The following is a 24,239-nucleotide window of genomic DNA, read 5'->3' on the forward strand; positions in this document are numbered from 1 at the left end:
GACTAACATTGCCGAGCTGGCTGGAGAATGTTGGATGCCAATAGTCACAACACTCGCATGTGTCCTCACTTTGTCGCGGCTCAATAAGAAAAGCAGATAGTCCCTCGGAAAAGCCAATAGTCAAGGGGGTACTGAGCTTTGATTATGTTATCGCGTGTTATCACCACTCTACTCGGGACGAATGTCGAGACCGGCGAGGGCCAACTCCTTGGGCATTGCTTGATGCAAATGTCTTGATGGGACAGCCTTGTCAGATTTCCACAGACGTGGTGCGCACTACGTGCTTGCGCATTGCGAATCGGACGACTGCGGTAGTAAGTTCGACCTATCATTTCACGAGATGTTTATACGTTTTTCTTCTACCATCTTCTAGATTGTAGCTCGCATCAGTCTGTCAGTTGAGAAAAATCAAAACCTCAGGCTGCATAACAACGGAGATGCACCCGAATTCTTCTTCCAAGGCTGATTTTGATTAAAGAAACGTCTCGATGGACCATGGAATGCTATAAAGTCTGTACAAACAAGAACACCCAAACCGAGGTCGGGATTGTGTTGCCTGGTGCTCAGGGGTAGCACGTGATAAAATCAAACTCTGCACCTGACACCCCCAAGCAGAACAGCAACAACACGGCATTACCACGGCCTCTTTACAGCGGCAACTCTACCGTCCCAAGCATCCGTCCGTGCCGTTACCCGCCTACAAGGGTGGGTTGGCGTTGGTGAGAAGCATCTCAAAGTACTTCTGGAACCACTGTCCGGCCTGGGGCGCGTCGCTCATGGCGCCGTAGTCCGTGCCGCAGAAGTGGTCGAAGCGGGGGGCGGTAGGGTCAGAGACGCCATCGCACTCGCCGCCGGGCTTGATCCAGACGAAGGCGTCCGCGAGCTCCGAGCCGGTGTTGGCAGAAGGGCGCCTGCCGAAGCCGACGCCTTGCTGGTTGCACCAGTGGCCCCACTCCTTCTGGCCGGTGGGCTGCTTTCCGGAGCGGCCTAATTTGGGTGATTAAGGTTGTCAGTTCTTGGGCCCCTTTTCCCTACAACCCCGGACTGGTAATGGCATCACTTTCTCACCTTGATCAATGATGAAATGGGCAGACCAGCCCTTGGCGGCCAAGAGGGGAGCAAAGGCAGAGATGTACTTCTTTTCGTCGAAGTTGGGGTTTGGCGTCTGCATTTTTTGGTTAGCATTCGTGGCAATCACACTTTTACCATGGTCAGAGGACCCATCTCGCATGACATACCGTGTAGGAAGGCGCAGTGGTCAGGTCCCAGGCGTTGTAGTTGGCGACATTGGTCTAGAAGTCCATATCAGCTTTTCTTTTCTTTTCTTGGTGACGGACAAGTGTTTGCACTCGAAAAGCAACGGATCACTTACGGCCATGCCACGAAGCTGCGAGGGCTTGCCAGCATCGGCGTACAGCTTGCCAAAGAGGTCGGCGGCGGGCTGGAGGTTGGCAGGCCAGCCGAGCCATCCGGCGTGGCCACCGTCCAGGTACATGGCGACGTGGGGCAGATTCAGCTGCTTGACGGCATAGATGGTGCACTCGAGGTAGGCATCCTTGGCACCGGCGCCTGTGTAGAAGTGTGAGTTTGGGATTTTCCATTGCGCGAGTGACTTGGGTCATGAGCCACTTACACTTGGGCACACCCATGTTGGTGACCATGTTGGCGAGGGAGTCTAGTACGAGGCACAAGAGGTCAGAGATCGTGTCTAAAACGAGTTCAGGCCATCACAAGAGAGCATACCGGGTTCCTGTCAAGCAAAAAGGTTAGCATTTCCCCACAAAAGGGCCCCGTGTACAGTTCAAGGTTATTCCTCTCCATATCTTGCGACGGGGCCGACTTACAATGACCAGGATGGTGCGGACATCCGAGTAGGCAAGGAGCTGCTTGCGGATGGCGTCAATGTAGGCCTTGTACTTGACGACACCACCATCGGCGATGGAGAACTCGCCGTTGGAGGCGGCGGCGGCACAGTCACGATCGGGCAGATCGTAGACGCTGCAAAAAAACGGCCATGTTAGATTCGCAGGCCCGACGAGCAGGCGGAAGGATTTCTCGCGACGTACACAAGCTGCGCGGCGTAGTTGCCACCAGCGGCGTTGGCGGCCCTGACGTCAGCCAGCGCACCGGGCATCAGAGTCTCGACCTGTTTGGGTTGGCTCGCGTCAGTCCTTGCACTCTTCGCACACCCGTTTGCTACCCTCCCCGGAATCTACCAACCTTGGCGGCAATGTCGAGCCACTGGAACGACGGGACCTGGGCGACGGCAGAGGCCTTGGCGACGAGCGAGCCCGTCAGCGACGGGATGGCCAGGGTGTGGACCTCGGACGAGTAGAACTTGTTGGGGAACAGGTTGACGCCGGCGAACGGGTTGCCGGTGAACGAGGCCGTGGTTCCCGGACCGCTGCCGCCCGTGGGCGTGGTCGTGGGCGTCGTGGTGATGGTGGGAGGCACCGATGTCGGGGTGGTCGGCACCGAGGACGGCGGGCGCGAGGTCGAGCTGGATGTCCGCGAGGTCGAGCTCGAGCTCGAGGTCGAGGTCCTGGAGGTCGTCGTGGGGTTGCTCGAGCCGGGGAGACACTGGCTGTACCACTGGTTGGAGACGACACAGGTGCTACCGGACTGGCAGCACGTCGGGCCGGTGTAGTCCTGTCCACCACATTGACCCCTGCAGGCGGTAAGCGTGTGCACATCGAGGTCGGCTGGTGTGCAACTTACCACTGAGCAGCGCATGCCTGACGCTCTTCAACGGCAAGCGGCGAAGACAGCGCACCCTGCAAGAGGGCGGCGGCGAGGAACAGCTTGCTAGCCATTGCTGCTTTTGATATGGACGAGTTAGACTGACGGCGACACGATTGATTGACGAGAACCTGTGCGAGGCGCTGGGTTGGACGTGAAAGACAGGAAGAGTGAGGGCATACATCGAGCTTTTATTCCACAATGATACAGAACTCAATACTAGAACCAGAATATATGTCTACAGATGTGCCTCATCCCAATGTGGCAATTAGATCAAGACAAGGGTATGAGAGCCATCGGATCGACGGGAACAAATCCTAGATCACCAGACAGTCCATTCCAGCGATTCTATCCCCTACAAAGGCCTTGCTTGTATTTGGTCCGCCCGGAAGTTGGACCGCCTGGCTCTCCGCCTTGCTTCCACTGTTGCAGCGGCTGCAACTGCAGCTTGCCACAGCAAGGCGAGGTTAATTAATATTGTCAGCTCCGGGAAATCCCTCAGTCTGGTTACCAACAGAGGACCCATCTCCTATGCACTGCAAAACAAACCAATGGCCAAACCGAAACGACAGATAAACACTTCAACCACTGTTGGAATGGGCAATCCTGGCTCGCGCAAAAGCTGCGGGCTTGGCTATGCTCCGAAACTTTGTTGGACGGTTTACAAACAAAACCCACCAACCACACTCCAGCTTGGTCAAGCGAACCACAGTTGAACCGGGTCCCAGGCCCAGGTGAGTTGGTTCTCGGAGCCCGACGTTCCTGTGTGGTACCAATTTCGAAATCGGGACAAGCGCATGGTAAAATCACCCCGCCCGACCTGCAAATTGGAGTCGAGTGCGGGACAAGCCTTGGCGATCGCTCGACAGCCGGCGCCCAGTCGCTTGCATGTTTGTTTGCTTGCCCGGAGGCGGCAAGGGTTTCCGAATCGTGTGGAGAGGCCCCAGTTTCGGTTCGGAGCTAGCCTGCACTTGCCGTATCCGAAATGAGCTTCGGACGATGAGCTAGCTAATGCTGCCATCGCATCTGCTCTGTCCATGCTGGTGTACCTGCAGAAACCCTGGATGCCCAGGCATGCATTGATGGCCAGATGAATACCTAGGCCGGTGTTTTTGAGCAGCCTCGCCTAGACTAGTATGCGCGGCTGTTTATATTGGCTCCGTAACCCCTCGGCCAAGCCAGAGTCAATCACAGTGGCCGGTTAGCTAGCGGCTTGCGGCTCTCGTTTCCGAAATCTGCATGCTGCAGCATCCGGCCTCGCCACATGCCCGGGGCATAATGAGCGCACCATTAGCAATAACTGCGCCACACGCCACACAATCGAGTCTGCACTTCCGTCAGGAAGCATCAATCATCGTTCCGAGTCGTATACTTTCTCCAGACGCCCCTCCAGACATCGATCCATGACCCCTTGGACAGGAGAAGCGAAGGCGTCGCCATGGAAGAGAACCCCTAATTCTTGGCTAGTGTAGAAACTAGCACGGTCCATGTTGCCGGACCCGAGCAGCGTATATCTACCATCCACAATCATAAGCTTGATGTGAGGGCAGACCGGCTCCTCGGCTGCGTCGTCCAGAACCTCTTCCAGGTCTGACGGCCTTCTCCGACCATGGCGACCACCCTTGCCTTTGCCAGTTTCCTTGGACCCTGGGTTCAAGCTGCAGAAATAGGAGATCTGCAATCTTCCAACCGGAGGCGGAAGGCTTGACAAGGTCTGAATTGGTTCTCCATTGGTGCCGGCCCCATAATTCCTGCTTGGTGGTCGACTCCAGCTAGACAGCAGCGAATGGCGCGAGCCAGGAGGAGCCATCGCCGCCTCTCTCATGATTTCGTAGCGCCTGATTAAAGAGCTTATGCACCTAGAGGTTGTGGTACCTGCCGTCACGATCTGCTCCATCATCATCATGTTGCGACCAGTCACTATCCTGACGTGGACACCGCGCTGGAGAGCTGCAAGAAGGCCGTCTATCACGCACGGTGCCGTGACGTTTGGAGTCTGGACGTAGATCTGTCTTTGGGCATGATCCATCAGTTGCATGACTGCTGTGTTGAGTGGCGTCGCGGGAGCTGGTGCGTGCGCCTGCCAAGGCAAGAAGCGAAATCGAGGGTTTCTATGGTGGGAAGATGGCAGGATGGTGGTCTGTATCGTGTTTTCCAGCGTGGCCGTCGCTTCGTGACCGCCGGCAACCACCAGCGGCGAGGCCTGTTGGTGACCTGCGACAAATGATACGGCGTAGGATGCAGTGCTGCGGACCATGGGAAGAACCGGTGCTTCGACTGCAGGGTTGAAGATGGCCTCGTCTAGGTCCTCATCCTGCATCAGTGGTAGCGGCAAGGTCACATCCATGTCCGGCTCCCAGGTCCTCTGGTAGAACGCCATCAGGGCATCGACGGCATCCCCCTCAAACTCAACGCAGCCCTCGAGCCACGGCTCCCAAGACACATTGCAACTAGGCATAAAGGCACGTCGGCGGTCAATCACGACAAACTTGGGATGCATGACACTGAAGGGTAGGAAGAAAAGACTCTTGACGTGTAGCTCAATCCGGGCCGCCCTGAGCTTCTCCTCGCTGAGCAGACCAAGCTGCTTCTCCCAGGTCGAAGGAGGGTATATGTAGCCATCTCGGGAAGACGTGTGAAGGAGTTTCTGCAGCAGCGAGCGCGACGACAGACAGATGCGAACTCGGAGGGTCGGTAGGCTGCCGGCACCCTCGTCGACAATTCGGCGACGGTGGGCTGCGAGGGCTTCCAGTGTCTCTCGGAGTGCGTCCAGTGTCTTGGATGGTGCCCAGAAGCAAGTTACAATGATTGCTTCATGATGGGCTTTCAAGATGGCGGGAAGGAGGGTCGATGTGTAGATTGAGGCACCGGTGCCAACTCGGAAGCTCCTAACGCGGCTCGTAGTCACTAGTCGGCCCAATTCCAAGCTGTCGGTATAGTTATAGCTCGGCAATTCGTCAGAGGCGTAGGCACGGGAGGTATCCAGAGGTTTCGGGGCCTTTTGAAGTCGATCGATAAAGTCGTGGACGAAGCTGTTGCGGCGCAGTGATCTAGCCATGGCTGCGATGAAGCCGAGGGCTAAGGAGAATCTGAAGATTCTGGATCAAGTCTGTTTGGTACACGTTCTTGATGCATCGCTTGCGATCCAGTGAGCGTGATGTGTATTTGGGGTTTCAAGTGTTGACGCTAGAGATTTGGTCGACATGTGCCCAGCAACACGAATCCAGGCAGTCTACTGCAACGCTAGGCATTTCGTCATCGCCCCACCCACTATTCTCCAGCGGAACCAAACTCACGCGTGCTCTTTAGCTCTGTCCGCGCGTACATTTATGCCAAGTCCCGGAGCAGAGGAACGATTGACTTTGAATCGCGACCCTTATAATATGGATTTGGTTGCATTCCGATTTACTAATTATAAGCAAAGAATATCCATCTAGTATCGGGCAACTTGGATGTTCGGACGCGGAATGATTGCAGCTAGTGAGCAAAGAGATAAAGACAGGAAGAAACATCAAGGCGCCGATGCGATTGCACCTGATGAATTCATCCCAAGCATCTTCAACTCTCGGTTTCATCATTCACTCGTAATCGCACAGCTCCTCGATTCCGCCTATCAGTACTAGTTTCTGCTAGCCTCTAGTGCGTTCGGCGAATTAACCCTTATCATTGACGAGGCTTCAGCTAAAAATAAATATGCCTGCAACTGAGGCTGACCATAAAAATGCTACGAGTCGATCGCCATCACCCCACAAGCAAAAGTCTCCATCTCATGATGCTCTCGAGGCTACTCAGGCAGACAGGGCTTCGCATGAGACTTCTATCCCAATAGTCCGCCCGTATGCTCATCTCTACTGGATAGTGATTAGGAATCTTCACGGTTGCTAACTATTGTACAGCACCGAAGCAAAACCTAGAGATGCCTCAAGCCAAGAACCCGACCGCACCCGCTCAGAACTGCTGCAACAGTACAACGAGCTGAGGGATGTAGGGCAGCAGCTGATCGGGATGATCGCCGAGCAACGCGGCGTGCCTATCAGGACTCTATACGAGTCGGGAGAGTTTGGGGTCGGGCCTGAAGATTGATCCATTTGTATACTAGCCGTCCGCCGTATCCCTTGCGCGACCAAACAGATCACTGATGCTAAGTCTCCTACCAATGGCCTGCATGGCGGGCCCCATCGTCTCTCCAGCTGCACTTGTGCCTCCAGTCTTTTGCGCTTCCGCCTGGCCCACAGGCACGGCGGCGGCTCGGACACGCGCCCACCGCTCCTGTATTGTTGCCGCGTTTGTATCCCTCGTGTCCTCTTGGTCGGCATGGATCCAAAGCCCCAGGACCTTGTCGCCCAGGTTGAATATGAGCAGCTCGTTTTGAACTTCGAAATGGCTGACGGCGGCAAGGTCAATATGTAGGTTGTCGAGCGAGCGGCGGTTGAGCAGGTAGACGCAGCTGCGCGGCATTCCGAGCTCGGTGGGATCCTGGTCGCAAACAAACATGGCGCCCTCGATGCCGGCCTTGTCCCACTCGTGGGTGGTAGGAGAAAACGCATAGACGACGGCGTTGGCTGCTATCGATGCGATCGACCGGATGTTGGGCAGCCAACGCTGCAGGACGGAGAGGTTGATCTCGGTGTTTGTGCGGTTGAGGCGCGGCAGCAGGGCGGCCTCGGTGACGGCTGGGGTACGCGTCTCGAGGTAGTGTACGGCATCGGATTCGTAGTCGGACGTGGCGACCGTCTTGGGCAAATGATGCCCACTGGGTCCTCCGCCGCCGCTTGCATCGCGTCTATGGCGAGATTTTCGTGGTGTTGCGCGGCTCATGGTGTGTTGGTTTGGCATGTCGCTGGAGAGGCTCAATTGAATTTGGCGCGGTGACGCAATTTTGGTTGCGCGTGGATGCGCTGAGCTGAGGCTGAGACCTAGACAAGGCAGTAGTAATCTGTAAATATCGAAAGTTGCTTTCGGAACATCAACCAATTAATTAATCTCGCTGCTAGTATATTACACATGCGCCGCTACCCAAGATACCTTTAATTGGGCATTCAGTCAATTAGCTACAGTATTTCTTCTACCTCAAGCTTTCAGATCATCTCCAGGAAATATTCATCTTGGTCCACTGTAGCGGCTTGGAGCGTTCCCGGTCGGTGGGTACAAAAGCAAGGCATTATTGCATGACTCGAGATTAAGATGTGTAGCGAGGCTGACCCCGCCATAGTGGTTGCGCTTGGCGCTCGACGTCACAGCAGGACCACTGAAGCCACTGTTGACATGTATTTCAGGCAGAGGTCACATGCAATGTAATCAGTCCAAGCTGAACAAAGCAAGCGGCTCGGACGTCGCGTCATCGTCGATCTCGTTGCAGCTGTTTTCAATAGATTCAACCAGGTCGGATTAACTAGAGCTGCATGTTATCTTCTAGACTTTCGGTTTCCATCTTTTGCTCTTACCTGGCCGCCGATGCGACTCAGTTCATGATGTTGAGTTTGATGCACGTCACTGGCAAAAGGCCCTGAATATCCTAGTTTCTGACTTCTTCGTCCTGTCGCATCGCCTTCGCATCGCCTTCGCATCGCCTTCGCATCGCCTTCGCGCTCCCACGAACGCCCGAGTGCCATCAGCATGCCTCCCAGCACAGCCGATGCCGCCGGCATGGACACAGACTCTGTCGACGGCGACGCCGGCTCGTCTCCCCTCTCACTGCACCGCGCAGTACACGCTCGTCGCGACGAATACATACAGCAGCACAACATGCGAATCAAGATCGGAACCTGGAACGTCGCGGGCCTCCAAGGAACCGACAAGGACCTAGCGAGCTGGTTTGTGCACGGCAAAGGTGTCGACCGCCGTCTTGCCACCCTCGACGTCGCCCGAAACCCCGCCATTGAACGTCAAGAAACCGCCGACAGCCTCGACGACGACCCAAATGCAGTGCGCCTCGTGGGCGGCGACAAGATCGGTCTGTACGTTCTGGGCCTGCAAGAAGTGGTGGATCTGAATGTTGCAAGCCAGTACATGCGCGGGGTCTACTCGTCCTCCGAGTCCCTCAGCGCTATGGACCGTTGGAAGATGGCTCTGGAGGCCGCCCTGCCGTCCGGGTACACATTGATAGCGTCCGAGCAGATGACGGGCCTCTTGCTCCTGATCTATGCCTCTGCCGAGGTCGCTCCAACCATCAGCAACGTTAGTACGTCCGCCGTTGGCACAGGGCTGCTTGGATACATGGGAAACAAAGGCTCCGTGGCAGCGCGCATCGTTGTCGGCGAGGCCACGCGCATGACGTTTGTAAACTGCCACCTTGCAAGCGGGCACGAGTCGACAAACCTCGAAAGGCGACTGTGGGATGTTGGACAAATTCTGAGCCGAACACAATTCCCAGCCGTTCCTCTGCATCCCGGAGCAGGTGGAGAAGGGGGTAATCCCGAAAAGATAGGCGATGAGGATTTTGCCTTTTGGTTTGGAGATTTGAACTTTAGACTCGATCTTCCCGGTCAAGACATACGCAGGCTTTTGCTACTTCACACCAGAGGAGAATACGATGTCAGCCAAAAGCCCAAGGATCAAAAAGACGCCGCTCTGGATGGAGAAGAAGCAATAGTGCTGCGTACTTCCGACAGCAGTGACGATAAAACAGAGACCAGCTCGAACAGGACCGGGAGTAGCGTCGGCGATCACACAGACAGAGACGACGACTCGATATCGTTGCCCGACCCGGACGATTTTCTCCCCGACCCCTCAGATGATCCAGCATCCCTGCAGGCAACTTTGGATTCATTGCTTCCTCATGATCAACTTGGGAAACTCATTAAAGACGGAAAAGTGTTCCAAGAGGGATGGCGAGAGGGCGCAATCACGTTTCTTCCTTCATACAAGTACGACGTCAACACGGTAGGCCTTTTCGACTCTAGTGACAAGAAGAGGGCGCCCAGTTGGTGCGATCGCATCCTATACCGAAGCAAGAAGGACCGTGAAGCCTATCAGAAGAAAGTTCGCGAGGCTGAAGAGTCGCGACGCAGGGATGAGGAGCTCAAGTCACGAGGCATCGTGGAGGAGACAGAGGATGACGAGGTTTTGTTTGACTACGACCCAGAGAACGACGGCGATGACCAACCCGCCAAGAGCACTGATACGAATAGCAACAGCAACAGCAGTAATACCAATGGTTTTGACTATGACGAATACAACGAAAACGACGATGCTGACGGCGCAGAAGACGCCAGCGAGGATCGCATTCATCTAGACATATACACATCACATCAGCGCATACAATCTTCGGATCATAAACCAGTCATATCAGTTTTTGACATCAACTACGACGCCGCAGTCCCGGAGCTCAAGGCAAACGTGTATGCGGATGCGGCGCGAGAGCTAGATCGTGCCGAGAACGAGTCACGACCAGTTATTACGGTCGTGGTCGAGAAGTCTGACAGGGATGATTCGCATATCGACGGCACAGATGCAGGGGAGGCCGTGGCCATCAACTTTGGGGACGTCTTTTATCTCCGTAAGAAGACGTCATCCATGACAATTGCCAACACGGGACGAGTAGCTGCCAAGTTCTCGTTTGTGGAGAGGCCCAGCTCGGATCAGGACCCCCTGGGAGTCGGAAATTCCCAGTGGTTGACGACGTCGTTCCTGAGGACAGACCTTGGCCCACAGGGCGACAGCGAAGCCGTGGACTTGGGCAAGGAGGTCACACTCGAGCCAGGAGAGACGGTCAAAGCCGTCATTGAAATATCGGTCGACAATATCAATCTCGTTACGCATCTCAACGATGGTCAGGTGTCCCTCGAAGAAGTGTTAATATTACGGGTGGAACAAGGGAGAGATCATTTCATACCCGTGCGGGCGCACTGGATGGTCACCTGCATCGGAAGGTCTATAGACGAGCTCATTAGAGTTCCCGACGGTGGAATAAGGGCGTTTGTCGACGAACTTTCCGCGAAAAAGGCGGATGGAGCTTCTGGCAGCAAGCGGGTGGGTTCGATCCCATACGACTGCGAAGTGCGATGCGCTGCACCCAAGGAGCTGTTCAAGCTCACCGAGGCGGTCGAGACCTTGGCCGAGAGGGTATTAGCCGATGAGGAGATGCTTGAGACAGAGGTGCCACGTAACAAGGGCGCCTGGCCATTTTCCGATGCTCAGCCATCTCTGGCGCCTCGTGAACCTCGGCTCGTCGCAGCGGTCATTGACCACCTCGACCAGGACAAGGCTGTAGCCGAAGCGTTTGAGCCAGAGGTTGATTCGATCAAGAGGCTCGAGGTGGTTGCCGAAGTGCTTCTCATCTTCCTCCAAAGCCTAACAGACGGGATTGTCACGATTTCGCTGTGGGCGCAACTCGAACAGGCGTCAATCTCGTCCCTAACGTCGCCGAGCAATACCGCGGCCGCGGCAGCCAAGGTGCAGCAGGAGGACAAGGCAACCGTCCTCGACATACTTGGGGCGGCGCCCAACCACAACATTTCGTTTGTTTTTCTGACCACTACACTGGCCAAAGTGATAGCGGAGCTGACGCCGCTGACCAAGGCGGAGACGGCGCTGATAAGAACAGCGACCTCGTCCAGCACTGGCTCGGCCGCTTCTTCCATGTCGGCAATGTCGCCGTTGGCACTCACGCGACGGTCACTCAGCTTCCGGCGCGGGCCGGTCGCGGGGCAAGGTGCTGTCGAGGCCCTCGCGGCGCTGGAGAAGAGACAGGCCAAGGAGCGTCAAGTAGCCGACGTGCTGGCGCGTGTGGGCAAGGTGTGTCGGGCGCCGGTGATGACCAAGGCCAAGGAGATACGGGCTGTGGAGGACAAGCAAAGGGCGTTGCTCGAGCTGTTTCTACGGCGAGAGCTCTACGGTCCGGATTAGCTGTTAATGAGAATGGATTTGTTCTTTTAGTTTATGTTGTGATGATTGTATATTGCCAGCCTTGTTTGCTGGTTCCTCATAATAGCATTTGTTCCTCTGCTTCGTTTACTTTTTGGTTTGCTTGGTTCACGTGGTAATAGCTGATGTCATTCACTGGCCAAAAACAATTTGTTGCTCGGGAAACAATGCAATTCTCTGCTTTGCCATTTTGCTGTATTACACCTCCCCCAAGCCGTCTGGTCCTAATATCTCAGAGTGCGAGGCCTTAGCAGGCCTGTCGCTACAAAACGCGCTAAAGTGGTAAACTTTCCATTTCTGGTCAATAAGCAGCAGCATCAGCTCCAAACTCACGAGATGAATGGCTTTTTGGCAGGTGCAAGCTGAGTCACAACCTCCTTTCATCCTCCTGCTGCCATGAATCCGAAAGCAAATCTTCCGGCAGCGTGACGGGGCTTTTTTCACTTTCCACGCACTCATTCATCTAAACAACACAGCTCTTCGTTGACTCAACCTAAGCAGATGCATCCACCATTTTGGAATCGTCAAAACTTTGCTTACCATTGACTCGCCCTGGAGCATCCTTAGCAAGGCATCTCCTAGAATGCCTGCGCAGTAGGGTGAGCCAAGTTGAAAAGGAAGAGGAGGAGCGGAAGCTGACGAGAACTATCGTTTTTGCGTCAAGCTTACGATAGCTTCAACCTCAAAACTCTTCGAATCACTTTATTGGATATCACAACCACGGTCAAATTGCTCCAAAGAAAACAAGACTCGCACAATATGGCATCCCTCCCGAATCTGCTTCGTGACAGCAAAATCAACGCCCTCAGGGAGCAACTGAGACGACACAAATCGCAACCCAAAGCCCAGCAGCAGCAGGAGTCGCAAACCCCAAGTCCCGCCGAGATTCTTCGCACCTTCACTGCCGCCAGGAAGCGAAAGGACAGCGCCAGCGCGCTCCAGAACAAGGAGTGCTTCAACAAGCTGTGGGCGCTGGGCCGCGAGCCGGACCGGCTCGTCGCCAACCCGCGGCTGCACGCGCTGCACATTTCTCAGAGCCGACCGCGGTGCACGGGGCCTGACGAGGTCAGGAAGAAGAGTCTGCTCGCGCTCGAGGTCACGCCGGAGGATGTCGTTGACGTCGAGATGGTGGATGGCTGGAGTCTTTGCTCTGATGATCTGGATGAGGATGGGGAAGACGACGAGGGTAAATGTGATGACATGCAATCCATCGACCCGTAGCCCGAGGAGACTTTTAATTGTGGCAGATCTCACGGGCCAAGTCGCTTCTCGCTGGCGGGACCACGCCATTCGAATTCGGACCAAGAAGAGAAGGAAGAGGTGACAACGACAAAGGCTGAAGAGGCAGAAAAGTTGGAGCCGCCGCCTTCCCACCCGCTATATGAGAGCCTCCGCGATGACGAAAAGATACTTGGCTTGCTTCGCTTCTTTGACACGGATTGCAAGGCAGAAGTTAAAAAGGGTTCATCAGTGGCAGTGGGCAATGGTCTTTTGAGGTCGGATTCGAACGGCGGTCAAGGCGGTTGGGATAATACAGTCTGGGTCGTGGACACTGACAACACGACTCTTGGGTATAGCCAATCGGGGAACGGATACTGGATCAAGTGGTGATGGCTGTGTTGTGGGCTACTTTTCGGCTTGGGCGTATCCAGAGACTGTATGCTGGCGGCTGTTTACTCTTCCATCACCCCTTCAATTCCTTCTCTTTGTCACCTGGCTCGATCTACAACTCGGTCATGACACTTTGCGGGCATAGACACAGTTCAACGGTTGACCTCACAAGAGAATCACCACCCCTTTTATTACACATCCATTTTGTTTCCCTAGGGAGAACAAGGAGATTTTATATACCCAAAAAGGAAATTTTGCCAGTCTGGAGAGAGTAAGAAAGATATCGCCGAGTAACTCCCGCGTACGCATTAAAAACAAGCCCGCAACATAAAAAAAAATGCAGCTTCTTCATCCCTCGAAAGACAAGCTCAACAAATCACAGATTTCATTGCCTGCTTCCCAACCCGTTCTCGACGTCGGAAATCTTCTCGGCCGCTTGCGGCTTGCTCACGGACCTGCCGTGCCCGTGCGCGTGCCCGCTGCCGCCCTCGTTCTTGCCGTGCTCCTGGCCCATCATCCTGCTGCGCTGGCCAAACTCGAGCTCCGTCTTGGCCCGCAGCGCCTGGCGGATCTTGGTCTCGCCGTGGTGCAGCCAGGCGTGCCAGCCGGCGTTGGAGTAGGGGAACAGCACCTTGTTCTCGAGGTGCTCGGTCCACTCGCTGATGCGCGGCTTGGGGCGCGACGCCAGCACGTCGAGCTCGGCTGCGATCTGGGCGCAGTAGCTCTCGAGCGGCAGGTCGTTGGGGTCGAGGCCGAAGGGTTGTTCGCTTTTTTGGTAGTGATCTCGTCAGTTTTTATCGCTCGCACGATGATCAAGTATCGAAGACTTACATTTCGCGTCCAATGTACAGCAGACCCAAGATGATGTAGCTGGCGGCGACGGTGGCGGGGATTGCGACCCACTCCAGAGTCGCACAGAGCTGGAACGGAAGCAAAAAGACGTAGAGCCAGGTGATCTGCGCAATGGCGATCGAGTATGCGATGGGCAGCTGGAGAAGCAGGTGGGTTAGTGGGGACGACGAGAAGAGGCGTGTACCGACTACCGAAAATAGAAGCAATGTTGAAACTCACCGGAGTGCTGAGTACACGCTCGGTACCAACCATGACATCGTTGAGCAAAGCCATGTTGTTGTAAGCTTTCGTCCCTTGTTAGCATGCGGTCTTGGCAGTGGGACACTACTATAATTATATCGTCAAAACAGGAATAAGACAAAACTCACCAAGCGTCTGCTGCATGGGGACCGGAAGTTGGCCATTAGCCACAATCTCGTCCGTGTAAGCAGCCAGGTAGTTGAGGATCTCGAGCGGGAGGTTTCCCAGCGGGCGCTTCGCCTTCTTGAGCTGCTTGCGCGGGTTGCTCTCGCAAAAGGGCACGCCCAGCATGGAGCCGAAGCGCTTAAAGATGTTGGGGTTCTTCACGGCCGTGGCGCCGCCGTCGGTCTTGGTGGCCTCGCCGGCGAGGGTGTCGAGGTGGCCGACCATCTGCGACAGGTCGTCGTAGTTGGTGTAGGGTTCGAAGCGCAGCTTGTGCTTGAGGGCCACGGCAAAGGCGGTAAGCAGGTTGAGGGCCGAGAGCTTGTTGAGTATGTCCTTCTCCCTGGTCTCGTCCCTCTCCCGCGTGTGGATCCAAAAGACGCGGCCCAGCGACTGCGAGGCCAGGATCAACGAGGCCCAGTATCGCCGGCCCTCGGCGTATCGTTCGTATGCAGTGGAGCTGCGGAATGAGAGACCCAAACCGACCACGAAACCCAGCACGGTGAGCAGTACAGAGTTGACGCTGACTGTTTGGAGCTGTTAGTTTGAACCTGGCCACCTAACCCTCCAAACTGCCAGTCCTTGCACGCAGCGTGCCACCAAACGTACCTCTGACGCCGCGGTTCTTGAAGTAATCGGTCATGTGCATGGACGTGATCAAGCCGGCCCAGAGCCCCATAAACACCAGAGGCATGATCAGCTTGGGCAGGATGCTGCCGTGCATCTGCATAAACAGAGGCCACTTGGAGTGCTTCTGCGTGTCACGGGGCCCGATGAAGTAGTCGTCCATGTCCAGCGACGTGTGCTGGCGCGAGAAGGGGTTCGGTGGCGTCGTCGCGCCCGGTGACAGCGGGGTCGCGATGCGCTCCAGATGCTCCCCGGATCGCCTTCCACGCCCGTCGTGTGCCGAGTTTGTTCCCGCGTCGCCTGCGTGGCCGGCCCCGACTGCGGCGGGAGGTGCGGCACTGCCATCTTCAGCCATTGTGTTGTGGTTGTGGTCGTCTTGTGATTGTGGAGGATTATAGAAAAAGAAACGCAAGAAAATGCAAGCAATCCAAGTTCGGGCGACCTCGATCTACGAGGGAGGATTGTGGTTTTTCGTCTGTTGTATGATGCGCGTGAGCTAGGGATTAAGGGAGTACTGTGTAAGTAGCTGGTGCTAATGATTAACAGCCAGCATGCCAGTGGAACGGAGAAAAAACCAAAGAGCGTGGTTGATGCAAGTCAAGATGATCAACAGACGAAAGGCTGGAGCTAGAAACGGGCAGGGAATGTGTATGTAAAGTAAATGAATAAATGTAAAAGGAAAGGAGAACAAATGCAGGTGAATGAATCGGAGAAGGGACTGGAAGCAAAAGATCACCAAGTCTGCTACAGGGGCCAGCATGCACGCCAAAGCATGCAAATGGCAATGACACCGTTCGACATGCTATTCTCAGGCCGTGAGACCTTGTCACCTACCTCCATACCATTCCATGCCAAGCGGGGCTCCTCCGTACTACGATGTTCGGGGACTAGCCTGAATCCGTGCCCCTGCAGCAGAGAACCTGGCTCGTTCGGGAATTGGAATGGGACCCGGCGGGCTGTGCCTTTGTTGATGTAGTAAGCGGCCTTTTTTTTTTTTTTTTTTTTTTTTTGTGATTCAACTGCAACCCGTGCCGATGTCACCCGCCATTGGAATGTTTCCATTGGATCAAAATAGCTGCGGGTGAAGGGAGGGCTTTCCAAGGCAGAGAAAGGGCATCATCCACATCATCCACTGGGATACTGTACACGTGTTTGCGCTGTAGCGAGGTGGTATTTCGTCTGCAGGCAACGAAAACATGAACTGAATACCAATCAAGCGCACAAACAGATGAACCGTCTAGAGCCTACTAGTATCACCTCAACCCATTCGCAAGGCGCTTGAACCGCATAAAAATGAACCAGTGCCAGCTACTGCACCTACAGCGATACGAAGCACGGCTGAGTGATCCAAGGGATGCTGCCAAGAAAATCCATCTAAGCCCAGGCCACTAAGCACATATAAGATGAAGCTTGTCAACATGCGGGGGCCTTGTTCTCCATTTGCCACTTGCCAGCCAAGAACAGGGCAGGCTGTCGATGCTCATTGTTCATTCGAGTGGGTTTCTTGCATTTGCCCAAAAAAAGTGTCGTGGGGTCTGGCCGTCTGGGACAGTGGCAAAGTGGGCAAGAAAAATCCAACAGACCAAAGAAAATGGACCCCAAACTTCAAAGGCTTGTGGGCGTACCGCACCGCACGAGCTGGAGGGCAAACCGGGGTCCCATCTTTGGCTGATTTCGATTCCATTCAGGGGCTCCAAGCTCCTCCTAGTGCGGGCGCTGCCGTTGGTGGGCTTGATGTCTGACGCCTGCAGGGGCCAAACGGTCTGGACTCATCACGATTGATTTCTTTTTTTTGTGGAAAACCATTCAACTTGTTACGCCCTGCTGCGAAGGACCTGTGTGTGGTTGTAATTTGGTAAAAAAATATCGATGCAATTGTGCACGTACTGTACATTTTAGGGCGCAGCACTTGCTGCCTTGCTCACCGCACTTTCGCGTGTTCCAATGAGACAAGTCAGGTTGCTGATTCATTGCATCAATTCGCCGATGACAATATATGTGAAATTAAACGACATGATTCTACAATATCGCGTTTTGTTCTTCTTTGCTACTGAAGAAACAATCAAAGTGCGTGCAGAAGACGTCAAACGAGGCTGCTGAACAAAAACTGCTTCTTCAGGCCGCCTGTAATAAAACGTCCACATAACGTTTCAGATGATCGTTGATCGTCCCGACCGGCGGCAGAACGACGGCTTTCTGTGCAGGCCAGCCACGCCACGCACATGAATTTTCTTTTCCGTGCTTCAAACTCCAGACTTGGCTTGGTTTTCTCCACACCGTCCTCGTCTGGGGACGTGTGGGTAATGCACAGTACAGTTAGCTGCGTGAGCTGCGTGATTAGCAGCCCGCCTACTTTTTCGTACAGTACGCTACTGTCATCGCTACAATACTAAGCAAAGGAGGGCTCCCCAGAGTCTCCACGACTCACGTTGAAATTTCGCCAACCGTGATCCTTGGCTCGTATCTGTCAAGAAGCTGTCTGTTATTTGCCTGTTTGCGTCTTGTCGACTCTCAATGCTGCCCGTCCAGGTTTGGAAACATTCCTCATGTATCAAACAGCTGACGACGACTATGGCACGTTTCTGGAAATGCAATGCATGAGTTTGTTCACTGCCTGGTTTGAACAAAGAAGATTCAAATTAAATATGGTTGCTAGAAAATGGTATCTTTCCATATCCAGAAGTCCCAACTTCTATTAACGGTACGCAAACGAAATTAATTTTGTTTTGGTTCTCCAGACCCAAACATCGTCCCATCGACAAACACACTCGACGCGTTGCTTTATACAACAGTCGTCTCGGTCTTGCTGACCTCCTGGGTCTCCTTGGTCCTCGGCTCCTTGATGCTGCCCTGGCTGCTTCCCACGGCCGGCGTCGTCACCGCCGCATCCTCAAAGTGCCGGGTCAGCTCCACGTAGTCGTAGGCAAATTCTCCAATCTGGGCGTCGTCCAAGCCCATGTTCTCCTCGGCGGCCGACACACGGAGCGACAGGCCGGGGATCAGGTTCATGAGGAAGAGGATGATGCACGTCATGACGAACGAGTAGGAGAAGCCGGCCACGCAGTCGGCAAGCTGGTACGCGAGCTGGATGTAGTTTTGGTTGAGCCAGCCGCCGGGGATCTCGGTCGCACCGTCGAGGTGTGCAATGTAGTCGCTGCAAGTCGTGTCAGTAATGCTCCTCGATTCACAACAAACACAAAGAAACATGAACATACGCAGCAAAGATACCCGTCAAAAGGTTGCCCACGATTCCACCAACGCAGTGCTCGGCAAAGATGTCGAGCGCCTCGTCAATGCCCAGCAGGAACTTGATCTTGGTCGCAAAGTTGCAAGCGGCACCTCCAACAACGCCAAAGATGACGGCCGACCACGCAGGTACGTAGCCAGCAGCGGGCGTGATAGCCACCAGTCCCGCGATGACGCCGGAGCAGAAGCCGATGGTGCTCCACTTCTTCTCCAGGCGGTAGTCGAGGAAGCACCAAGTCAGTCCACCGACGGCGGCCGAGATGTTGGTCACCAGCAGAGCCATGACGGCTCGGAGGTTGGCGGCCAGTGCCGAGCCGCCGTTGAAGCCGAACCAACCAACGTAGAGCATGACGGTGCCGAGCACGACGTGGGTGACGTTGTGTGGCCTGAACGGCATGCCGGCGTTCGAATCGTAGCCGGCGCGCTTGCCCAGCATCAGCGAGTACGCGAGCGCCGCCGCGCCCGAAGAAATGTGCACGGGCGTTCCTCCGGCGAAGTCGAGGCCGCCGAGCTTGAAGGACCAACCGTTCGGGTTCCAGGTCCAGTATGCGATCGGGTCGTAAACGATGGTGGCCCAGACAAAGACGAAGACCATGGCCGGTAGCATTCGGCCACGATCAGCTGCAGCTCCGATGGCGAGGGCAGGACTATTCGAAACAAATCGTTAGTGGGCGTTGATTGTCGACGCACAAACGGCCAGCCGCGTTGACAACGAAAAGAAACATACGTGATGGCGGCAAACATGCCCTGGTAGAGGCAAAACAGCAGATCCGGGAGCTTGCTGCTACCGACTGAAGGCTGCCCGAGCACGTCCTTCAGACCAATGTTGGCCAAGTCGCCGATGAACCCGCTCTCCCCCGTGTGCGAAAAGGCGAGAGAGTAGCCCCAGAAGAACCACTGGAAGCTCGCCACTCCTATCGACATGAGCGACAGCCATATCAAGGCAAGGGCTGACTTTCTGCGGGCCAGCCCAGAGTAGAAGAAGCCGACACCTGGGATCATGAGCAGGACGAGGGCGGACGAGGTCATTATCCAAGCAAAGTCGCCGCTCGAGTAGTAAATGTTGAGATCCTCAGTCAACGAGTCACCACCCGTCGGCAGGGTGCCGTTGTATTCGACCGGAGAGGAAGACATGATGGGCGATGATGTGTTCACCGTCTGGCTAGTCGACACTCAATGGGCAACGATTCGATCCGGAAGCTCAGCTCTCGAGAAAGCAGAAACCAACAAGCCAACCGCAAACATGAGCAAGGGACATGTTGGGGTGGACGCAGCAGAAGATATAACGATGCGCACCCTTACCGAACGATAGACAAACATCAAACCTCGGCGTGGGCAAGGATTATCCGACACCGGGGCAGCTCGACACCAAGACGGGATGCAGGGTCCACGCAGCTAAGGCATGATGGGAGATTTCCCGAATGGGATTCTCGCAAATAGGGACCCTCGGACTAGTCGGGCTGGGCAGATGGACCTCCACCATTTAGGAGTCACCATTTAGCTTGTATTTGGGGTCACTGATAACGAAATTCAGCTGCCCAGACAGAGCAACACTGGCCGTCTTGGTCGTATGACACGGCCAAGTATGAGGAGATATGCTGTGAACAAGGGCGAGATAAGGAGGGTCGCGAAGACGGTCCAATCAGAGGATGCGCTGGCACCTAGCTATCGGGTTATTTCACAGGAAAAGAGGGTTGTGCTGTAGAGCCAGCCCTGCCATCCCCGCTAAGACCTGTTAATTACCAAGTAAAGTCTCTCCAGGCCTTGATTCCATGTTAAGCTGCTAACTTAGGTTCCGATGCAGGGCGCTTGATGGCGCCAATGACTTTGATAAGTGCACGCTGCTGACGCGTTGTTGCACTTTGTAGATGCAACCGGCGCACACACAAATAGCCTGTCGCATCTGTCGCAAGATTCAGAGGGCAGCGTAAACGCTACGATAGGTAGGACAAGATGCGGAGCTGATCATTCGAGTCACCATCTTTATCTTCAATGCAATGCGATATTGAATCGGCCCAACAGCCAATAATGGATACCGGTGGTTCGGGATTATTAATGATACCAGCCAGGGATACGAACGTGGGGATGCTACCATGAACGACTTGACCCCAGAATTAAAATTAATAAAATGAACCTTATCAGTGCTGCAATGGAACCGTCGGTTGCTAGACGGAAGCGTGTAGATTGGCCCAAAACAATTCCTTATCTCTGGGCACTGACCTGAGCACGTGTAGGTGGGTACTTGTATTGTGAATGCTTGTCTTGGTTGGTAATGATACTGCATGGTACGCGGCCAAGTCGCTTGCTCAGATAGGCAGTTCCTAGCCAGGCGAGTGCAACCATTACCGCGTGCGCGGTTCTGAAGCTAGCGGGATGATGCTCAATCGCGTTAATTGGCTTTTTTCCGCAGACATACCGGTAGCTTGGTAGGTATTCCTAGGTAGATACCTAGACTACTCTGGCACGTCGCGCAGACAACACCACCAGTTATACCGGCAGGTATCCGGTACACCATACCCACCAAAGATATGAGCAGCCATAGCAAATAATACTCGAATGCAGCATCAAGGAACTAAGTCGCGGACGGCGGACGAGTGGAGATTTGATACCTGCCTGAAGTGCACCTCACCACGTATGCCGGAAATTCCCGTTCATACCAGGGCGCTGCCGTTTCATCCGCATGCGTCCTGGCGCCGCGGCTTGATGTTGATGCACGAGCACATTAGCGCGAGTGGCATATACAACCGTTCTACGGGGAAGCATCACGCTTGAGGCTCTGCATGTACGCCCTCCGCCACTTCTTCTCAAGCTCGCCGAGGATTGTAACCACACTTGGGGTTGTCTGGTCCTCTAGCATGTCCTTCTCGTCCCGCGTGGCACGCCTAAGCACGTAGTCGCTGACAGCCGACCTATCCCGCTCGTGCGGCCGCCCTATTCCGATGCGGACGCGTGCCAACCGCTCGTCCTTGTGTATGCTTGGCGGCAGGCTCTGCTGTGCACTCCGGATCCCGTTGTGGCCTTTGTGGCTGCTCGACCACTCGCGAGTGAGGGCCTTGCCGAACTCTAGTTCTAATTCATCCTGCAGCACTACGAGAGCTGGGTGTTGATCTGAAGGAAGCCTTGAGTGTTGTTTCCAGGCCGACGCGAGCCACGGGCCGACAATGTTCATCTGTGTTGGGGATTGCAAGAGCGTGTACTTGGGGCCGATAGAGGCGATACAGTTCTTGGTGCCGAAGCGTTGTGACGAGAAGCCAGGCTGGTAGTCGGTCGCGTCGAGGTGTTGTTGCAGTTTGCGCAGAACCATATGACCGGCCGAGTGCAGTGTTTCATGAAGCGGGGGAGGGTTGCCGACACTGACGATGAGCATGCGCAGATTGAAGGGTGCGAGAGCAGCCATGGCTTTTGATCTTCGTCTCACTCCCTCCCCTTCTCGACTCGTCCTCCTGGCTCTGCGACTGCGCCAGTGTTGTCGTGCTCGTGCCGTTTCTTGAGTTGTTCGGCCTGTGGATCGCGCCGAGCTCTGCTGTACTTTGGCAAAGCTGTAGCAAATGATTTTGTTGAGTGGCTAGATAACAGATGAATCTCGAGTGCATCTGTGAAACAAAACTTTGCTCAATCACGACAGCTACCTCAGCTAGACCGGTACCTTATCCTTGACCGACGCCACAAGTAAATTGAGCGTGAGCCACAGCCACAGCTTGCACACAGCCCGGTGGGACTGCTGACGTCAGAAGGGAATCAGCCCAAGTGGCTCTGCTCATGCGCCTGCCGTGAAACGAAACCAGTCGACACCTAGCGACCAGGGCCGTGCGTTGCAACTTCCAGCTGACGCGTGGAGCCAAGCAAATCGTCACTGGCCGCGGGTCTGGCTAGCGGAGAGAAGTGGCATGCAATCCCGCTTCGTACCTTGACAACGACAAACAATTGATTCCAACTCTCCCGAACCGCCGCAACAACGTTACCGATCATCATCATCCGCATCGAAGACCGACCGTTGGCGACTCATCGATAACCCACGCAGACGATCGCCAAGATTACAGCGCCCCTCATTTCGGCGTTTACAGACCAGAGCTATTCGGAGCACTCGTAATCGGCATCAACACACCAGCGATTCGGCAGAGCCAAGGTCGCCCGTCATGTCGTGGGCAGGTACGAGCCCTTGATCTCGAATTGATTGTGTTGTTGGACATGCACCCCGGTATCGCCAGAACTAACACACCATGTCTCGCAGGCTTCAAGAAGAATGTCAACCGGGCAACAACCCAGGTGATGATGAAGACTGGTAGCGACCCCTTCTCCAAGTACCTTCACCATGAGCTTTATTGACGCCTGGCCAGGCCATGTCGAGAAAACAAACGATCGCGACTACGAAGTCGAGGAGCGACGCTTCCGTACAATGGAGGCCGCCAGCAACCGCCTTCAAAAAGAAGCCAAGGGCTACCTCGATTCTCTTCGCGCCATGACGGCCTCTCAGATGCGCATCGCCGAGACGATAGACGCTTTCTACGGCGACTCTGGCGCCAAGGACGGCGTGAGCAGGAGTTACAAGCAGGCCGTGGAAGACCTCGACGCCGAGACCATCAAGGCTCTCGACGGTCCCTACCGCACCACCGTGCTCGAGCCCATCACGCGCTTCTGCAACTATTTCCCCGACGTCAACGAATGTATCAAGAAGAGGGGACACAAGCTTCTTGACTACGATGCCTTGCGCGCGAGGGTCAAGAAGCTGGCAGAGAAGCCCGACAAGGATGTCACCAAGTTGCCGCGGACGGAGAAGGAGATGGACATGTCGAGGGCAGCCTACGAGCAACTCAACGAGCAGTTGTGCACTGAACTGCCGCAACTCATAGACCTGCGCGTACCCTACCTTGACCCCTCATTCGAGGCGCTCGTCAAGATCCAGCTACGGTTCTGCGCGGAAGCTTATAGCCGCATGGCCCAAGTACAACAGTACCTCGATGCGGACACTAGGGATCAATATGCACAGGGGCATTTGGACTCGAGGGTGGAGCAGGTGTTACAGGAGATTAGGGAATTGAGCATCAGCGGAACTGTGTAACGAGTGCTTTACTGGTGTCTAGGCATGTATTCTTGGTACAGGACGGAGAAACACGCCTGTCTGAACGATAACGATGGCAATCTTTACGGTCTTGCAAGGTATTCTGAACTACTTGGTCCCGTCTCAGGGTGAGTTTATGCTCCATCGGGTAAGACGCACTCCCAGCTCCCCTCTTCCTTTGTGTCTCCTACCCCATTCCACTTTGACCTGTGCGGCCACGGGCACTGCCTTCGCTGGGCGGCCACTTGTCCGGATATAACATCATCGTTTACAAACTTGGTTCCAACCATGTAATCCGGCGCGACACCGTCCTCGACCCAAGCAACCATGGCCATGAGCAGGCTGTGTCGCCGGTCGGCATACTCGCCGTCGCCACCAAATTTGACAAACTGGTTAAACGCCGACGTCTGACCCATGGTCCAAGCCCCCGCGCCGCCGCTGCAGTGCATGTGGCCGGGCACGTAGAAGAGGCGGTAAAAGTCCTGCATCGAGGCGGCATCGAGGCTACCCAGGGCCTCGGCGACGCGGTCATAGGTGCGCAGCGCCAGCGCCGACGTCACGGTCACGTCGGAGCTTCCGTGGTAGGTCAGGACCTTTCCGCCGCGGTCGCGGAACTTGGACAGGTCGTGCGACACGCCGCCGGCGTAGTTGATGAGACCGGGGTTCAGGTCGACGGCGAAGTCCATCTGCGACAGGTTGAACTGCTGCGACGACCACGTGGAATCGTTGTAGATGGCGCCGCGCCAGTAGTCGTCCAGCACGCGGTACGTGAGGTTCGCCACGCCCGCGGGGAACTGGTTGCTGCTGAAGACGCCCGTCGCGGACCCGAGGTCAAACG

The 24,239-nt window shown here is 55.1% G+C and overlaps 12 protein-coding genes across 12 annotated transcripts; 5 read left to right on the forward strand and 7 right to left on the reverse strand.

The window, feature by feature from the left end:
• Nucleotides 1-453: 453 nt before the first annotated feature.
• On the reverse strand, nt 454-2,813 carry MGG_05520 (exoglucanase 2; the record flags this gene model as incomplete). The annotated part of the gene is made up of 10 exons (XM_003710337.1): nt 454-987; nt 1,069-1,165; nt 1,239-1,292; nt 1,373-1,569; nt 1,634-1,675; nt 1,744-1,750; nt 1,845-1,998; nt 2,067-2,146; nt 2,221-2,668; nt 2,719-2,813. The coding sequence occupies 10 exons, from the start codon at nt 2,811-2,813 to the stop codon at nt 698-700; spliced, it is 1,464 nt and encodes a 487-aa protein (XP_003710385.1). The 3' UTR covers nt 454-697.
• Nucleotides 2,814-3,436: 623 nt separating this feature from the next.
• MGG_15174 (uncharacterized protein) lies at nt 3,437-3,778 on the reverse strand (the record flags this gene model as incomplete). Its single annotated transcript, XM_003710338.1, has 1 exon — nt 3,437-3,778. The coding sequence occupies one exon, from the start codon at nt 3,776-3,778 to the stop codon at nt 3,437-3,439; it is 342 nt and encodes a 113-aa protein (XP_003710386.1).
• Nucleotides 3,779-4,090: 312 nt separating this feature from the next.
• Nucleotides 4,091-5,797, reverse strand: MGG_05521 (uncharacterized protein; the record flags this gene model as incomplete). The annotated part of the gene is made up of 1 exon (XM_003710339.1): nt 4,091-5,797. One exon carries the CDS (start codon nt 5,795-5,797, stop codon nt 4,091-4,093), a length of 1,707 nt encoding a protein of 568 aa, XP_003710387.1.
• A 267-nt stretch (nt 5,798-6,064) lies between these two features.
• Nucleotides 6,065-7,000, forward strand: MGG_16388 (uncharacterized protein). Its single transcript, XM_003710340.1, has 2 exons — nt 6,065-6,575; nt 6,636-7,000. The coding sequence occupies exons 1-2, from the start codon at nt 6,433-6,435 to the stop codon at nt 6,820-6,822; spliced, it is 330 nt and encodes a 109-aa protein (XP_003710388.1). The 5' UTR covers nt 6,065-6,432; the 3' UTR covers nt 6,823-7,000.
• Nucleotides 6,366-7,802, reverse strand: MGG_05522 (uncharacterized protein). Its single transcript, XM_003710341.1, has one exon. It carries the CDS (start codon nt 7,573-7,575, stop codon nt 6,835-6,837), a length of 741 nt encoding a protein of 246 aa, XP_003710389.1. The 5' UTR covers nt 7,576-7,802; the 3' UTR covers nt 6,366-6,834.
• Nucleotides 7,803-8,037: 235 nt separating this feature from the next.
• MGG_16389 (uncharacterized protein) lies at nt 8,038-11,904 on the forward strand. Its single transcript, XM_003710342.1, has one exon. The coding sequence runs from the start codon at nt 8,356-8,358 to the stop codon at nt 11,584-11,586; it is 3,231 nt and encodes a 1,076-aa protein (XP_003710390.1). The 5' UTR covers nt 8,038-8,355; the 3' UTR covers nt 11,587-11,904.
• MGG_16390 (uncharacterized protein) lies at nt 11,848-13,622 on the forward strand. The gene has a single exon (XM_003710343.1). The coding sequence runs from the start codon at nt 12,364-12,366 to the stop codon at nt 12,823-12,825; it is 462 nt and encodes a 153-aa protein (XP_003710391.1). The 5' UTR covers nt 11,848-12,363; the 3' UTR covers nt 12,826-13,622.
• On the reverse strand, nt 13,349-15,854 carry MGG_05525 (uncharacterized protein). The gene is made up of 5 exons (XM_003710344.1): nt 15,079-15,854; nt 14,436-14,996; nt 14,287-14,351; nt 14,047-14,204; nt 13,349-13,982 (listed from the first exon to the last, which is right to left on the reverse strand). The coding sequence occupies exons 1-5, from the start codon at nt 15,449-15,451 to the stop codon at nt 13,601-13,603; spliced, it is 1,539 nt and encodes a 512-aa protein (XP_003710392.1). The 5' UTR covers nt 15,452-15,854; the 3' UTR covers nt 13,349-13,600.
• A 572-nt stretch (nt 15,855-16,426) lies between these two features.
• On the forward strand, nt 16,427-17,106 carry MGG_16391 (uncharacterized protein). Its single transcript, XM_003710345.1, has one exon. The coding sequence runs from the start codon at nt 16,500-16,502 to the stop codon at nt 16,836-16,838; it is 339 nt and encodes a 112-aa protein (XP_003710393.1). The 5' UTR covers nt 16,427-16,499; the 3' UTR covers nt 16,839-17,106.
• Nucleotides 17,107-17,697: 591 nt separating this feature from the next.
• MGG_16392 (uncharacterized protein) lies at nt 17,698-19,943 on the reverse strand. Its single transcript, XM_003710346.1, has 3 exons — nt 19,070-19,943; nt 18,312-18,989; nt 17,698-18,250 (listed from the first exon to the last, which is right to left on the reverse strand). Exons 1-3 carry the CDS (start codon nt 19,474-19,476, stop codon nt 17,878-17,880), a joined length of 1,458 nt encoding a protein of 485 aa, XP_003710394.1. The 5' UTR covers nt 19,477-19,943; the 3' UTR covers nt 17,698-17,877.
• On the reverse strand, nt 19,921-21,994 carry MGG_16393 (uncharacterized protein). Its single transcript, XM_003710347.1, has one exon. It carries the CDS (start codon nt 21,737-21,739, stop codon nt 21,092-21,094), a length of 648 nt encoding a protein of 215 aa, XP_003710395.1. The 5' UTR covers nt 21,740-21,994; the 3' UTR covers nt 19,921-21,091.
• Nucleotides 21,995-22,131: 137 nt separating this feature from the next.
• Nucleotides 22,132-23,559, forward strand: MGG_05528 (hob3). The gene is made up of 3 exons (XM_003710348.1): nt 22,132-22,491; nt 22,574-22,624; nt 22,680-23,559. The coding sequence occupies exons 1-3, from the start codon at nt 22,479-22,481 to the stop codon at nt 23,399-23,401; spliced, it is 786 nt and encodes a 261-aa protein (XP_003710396.1). The 5' UTR covers nt 22,132-22,478; the 3' UTR covers nt 23,402-23,559.
• Nucleotides 23,560-24,239: the final 680 nt, after the last annotated feature.

Source organism: Pyricularia oryzae, chromosome 1, assembly GCF_000002495.2.
Source record: "Pyricularia oryzae 70-15 chromosome 1, whole genome shotgun sequence".
NCBI classification, from domain to species: Eukaryota; Fungi; Ascomycota; class Sordariomycetes; order Magnaporthales; family Pyriculariaceae; genus Pyricularia; species Pyricularia oryzae.

Bases quoted from the DNA above. Each gene is read 5' to 3' on its own strand.
- MGG_16388 (XM_003710340.1), top strand. From the start codon at position 6,433: ATGCCTGCAACTGAGGCTGACCATAAAAATGCTACGAGTCGATCGCCA. The intron at 6,576-6,635 runs GTATGCTCATCT...ACTATTGTACAG, and splicing joins TCTATCCCAATAGTCCGCCC to CACCGAAGCAAAACCTAGAG.
- MGG_05522 (XM_003710341.1), bottom strand. From the start codon at position 7,575: ATGCCAAACCAACACACCATGAGCCGCGCAACACCACGAAAATCTCGC.
- MGG_16389 (XM_003710342.1), top strand. From the start codon at position 8,356: ATGCCTCCCAGCACAGCCGATGCCGCCGGCATGGACACAGACTCTGTC.
- MGG_16390 (XM_003710343.1), top strand. From the start codon at position 12,364: ATGGCATCCCTCCCGAATCTGCTTCGTGACAGCAAAATCAACGCCCTC.
- MGG_05525 (XM_003710344.1), bottom strand. From the start codon at position 15,451: ATGGCTGAAGATGGCAGTGCCGCACCTCCCGCCGCAGTCGGGGCCGGC. The intron at 14,997-15,078 runs GTACGTTTGGTG...AGCTCCAAACAG, and splicing joins CAAGAACCGCGGCGTCAGAG to TCAGCGTCAACTCTGTACTG. The intron at 14,205-14,286 runs GTGAGTTTCAAC...CTGCTTCTCCAG, and splicing joins AGCGTGTACTCAGCACTCCG to CTGCCCATCGCATACTCGAT.
- MGG_16391 (XM_003710345.1), top strand. From the start codon at position 16,500: ATGAAGCTTGTCAACATGCGGGGGCCTTGTTCTCCATTTGCCACTTGC.
- MGG_16392 (XM_003710346.1), bottom strand. From the start codon at position 19,476: ATGTCTTCCTCTCCGGTCGAATACAACGGCACCCTGCCGACGGGTGGT. The intron at 18,990-19,069 runs GTATGTTTCTTT...TGTTTCGAATAG, and splicing joins GGCATGTTTGCCGCCATCAC to TCCTGCCCTCGCCATCGGAG. The intron at 18,251-18,311 runs GTATGTTCATGT...CACGACTTGCAG, and splicing joins TTGACGGGTATCTTTGCTGC to CGACTACATTGCACACCTCG.
- MGG_16393 (XM_003710347.1), bottom strand. From the start codon at position 21,739: ATGGCTGCTCTCGCACCCTTCAATCTGCGCATGCTCATCGTCAGTGTC.
- MGG_05528 (XM_003710348.1), top strand. The intron at 22,625-22,679 runs GTAGCGACCCCT...ACGCCTGGCCAG, and splicing joins CCAGGTGATGATGAAGACTG to GCCATGTCGAGAAAACAAAC.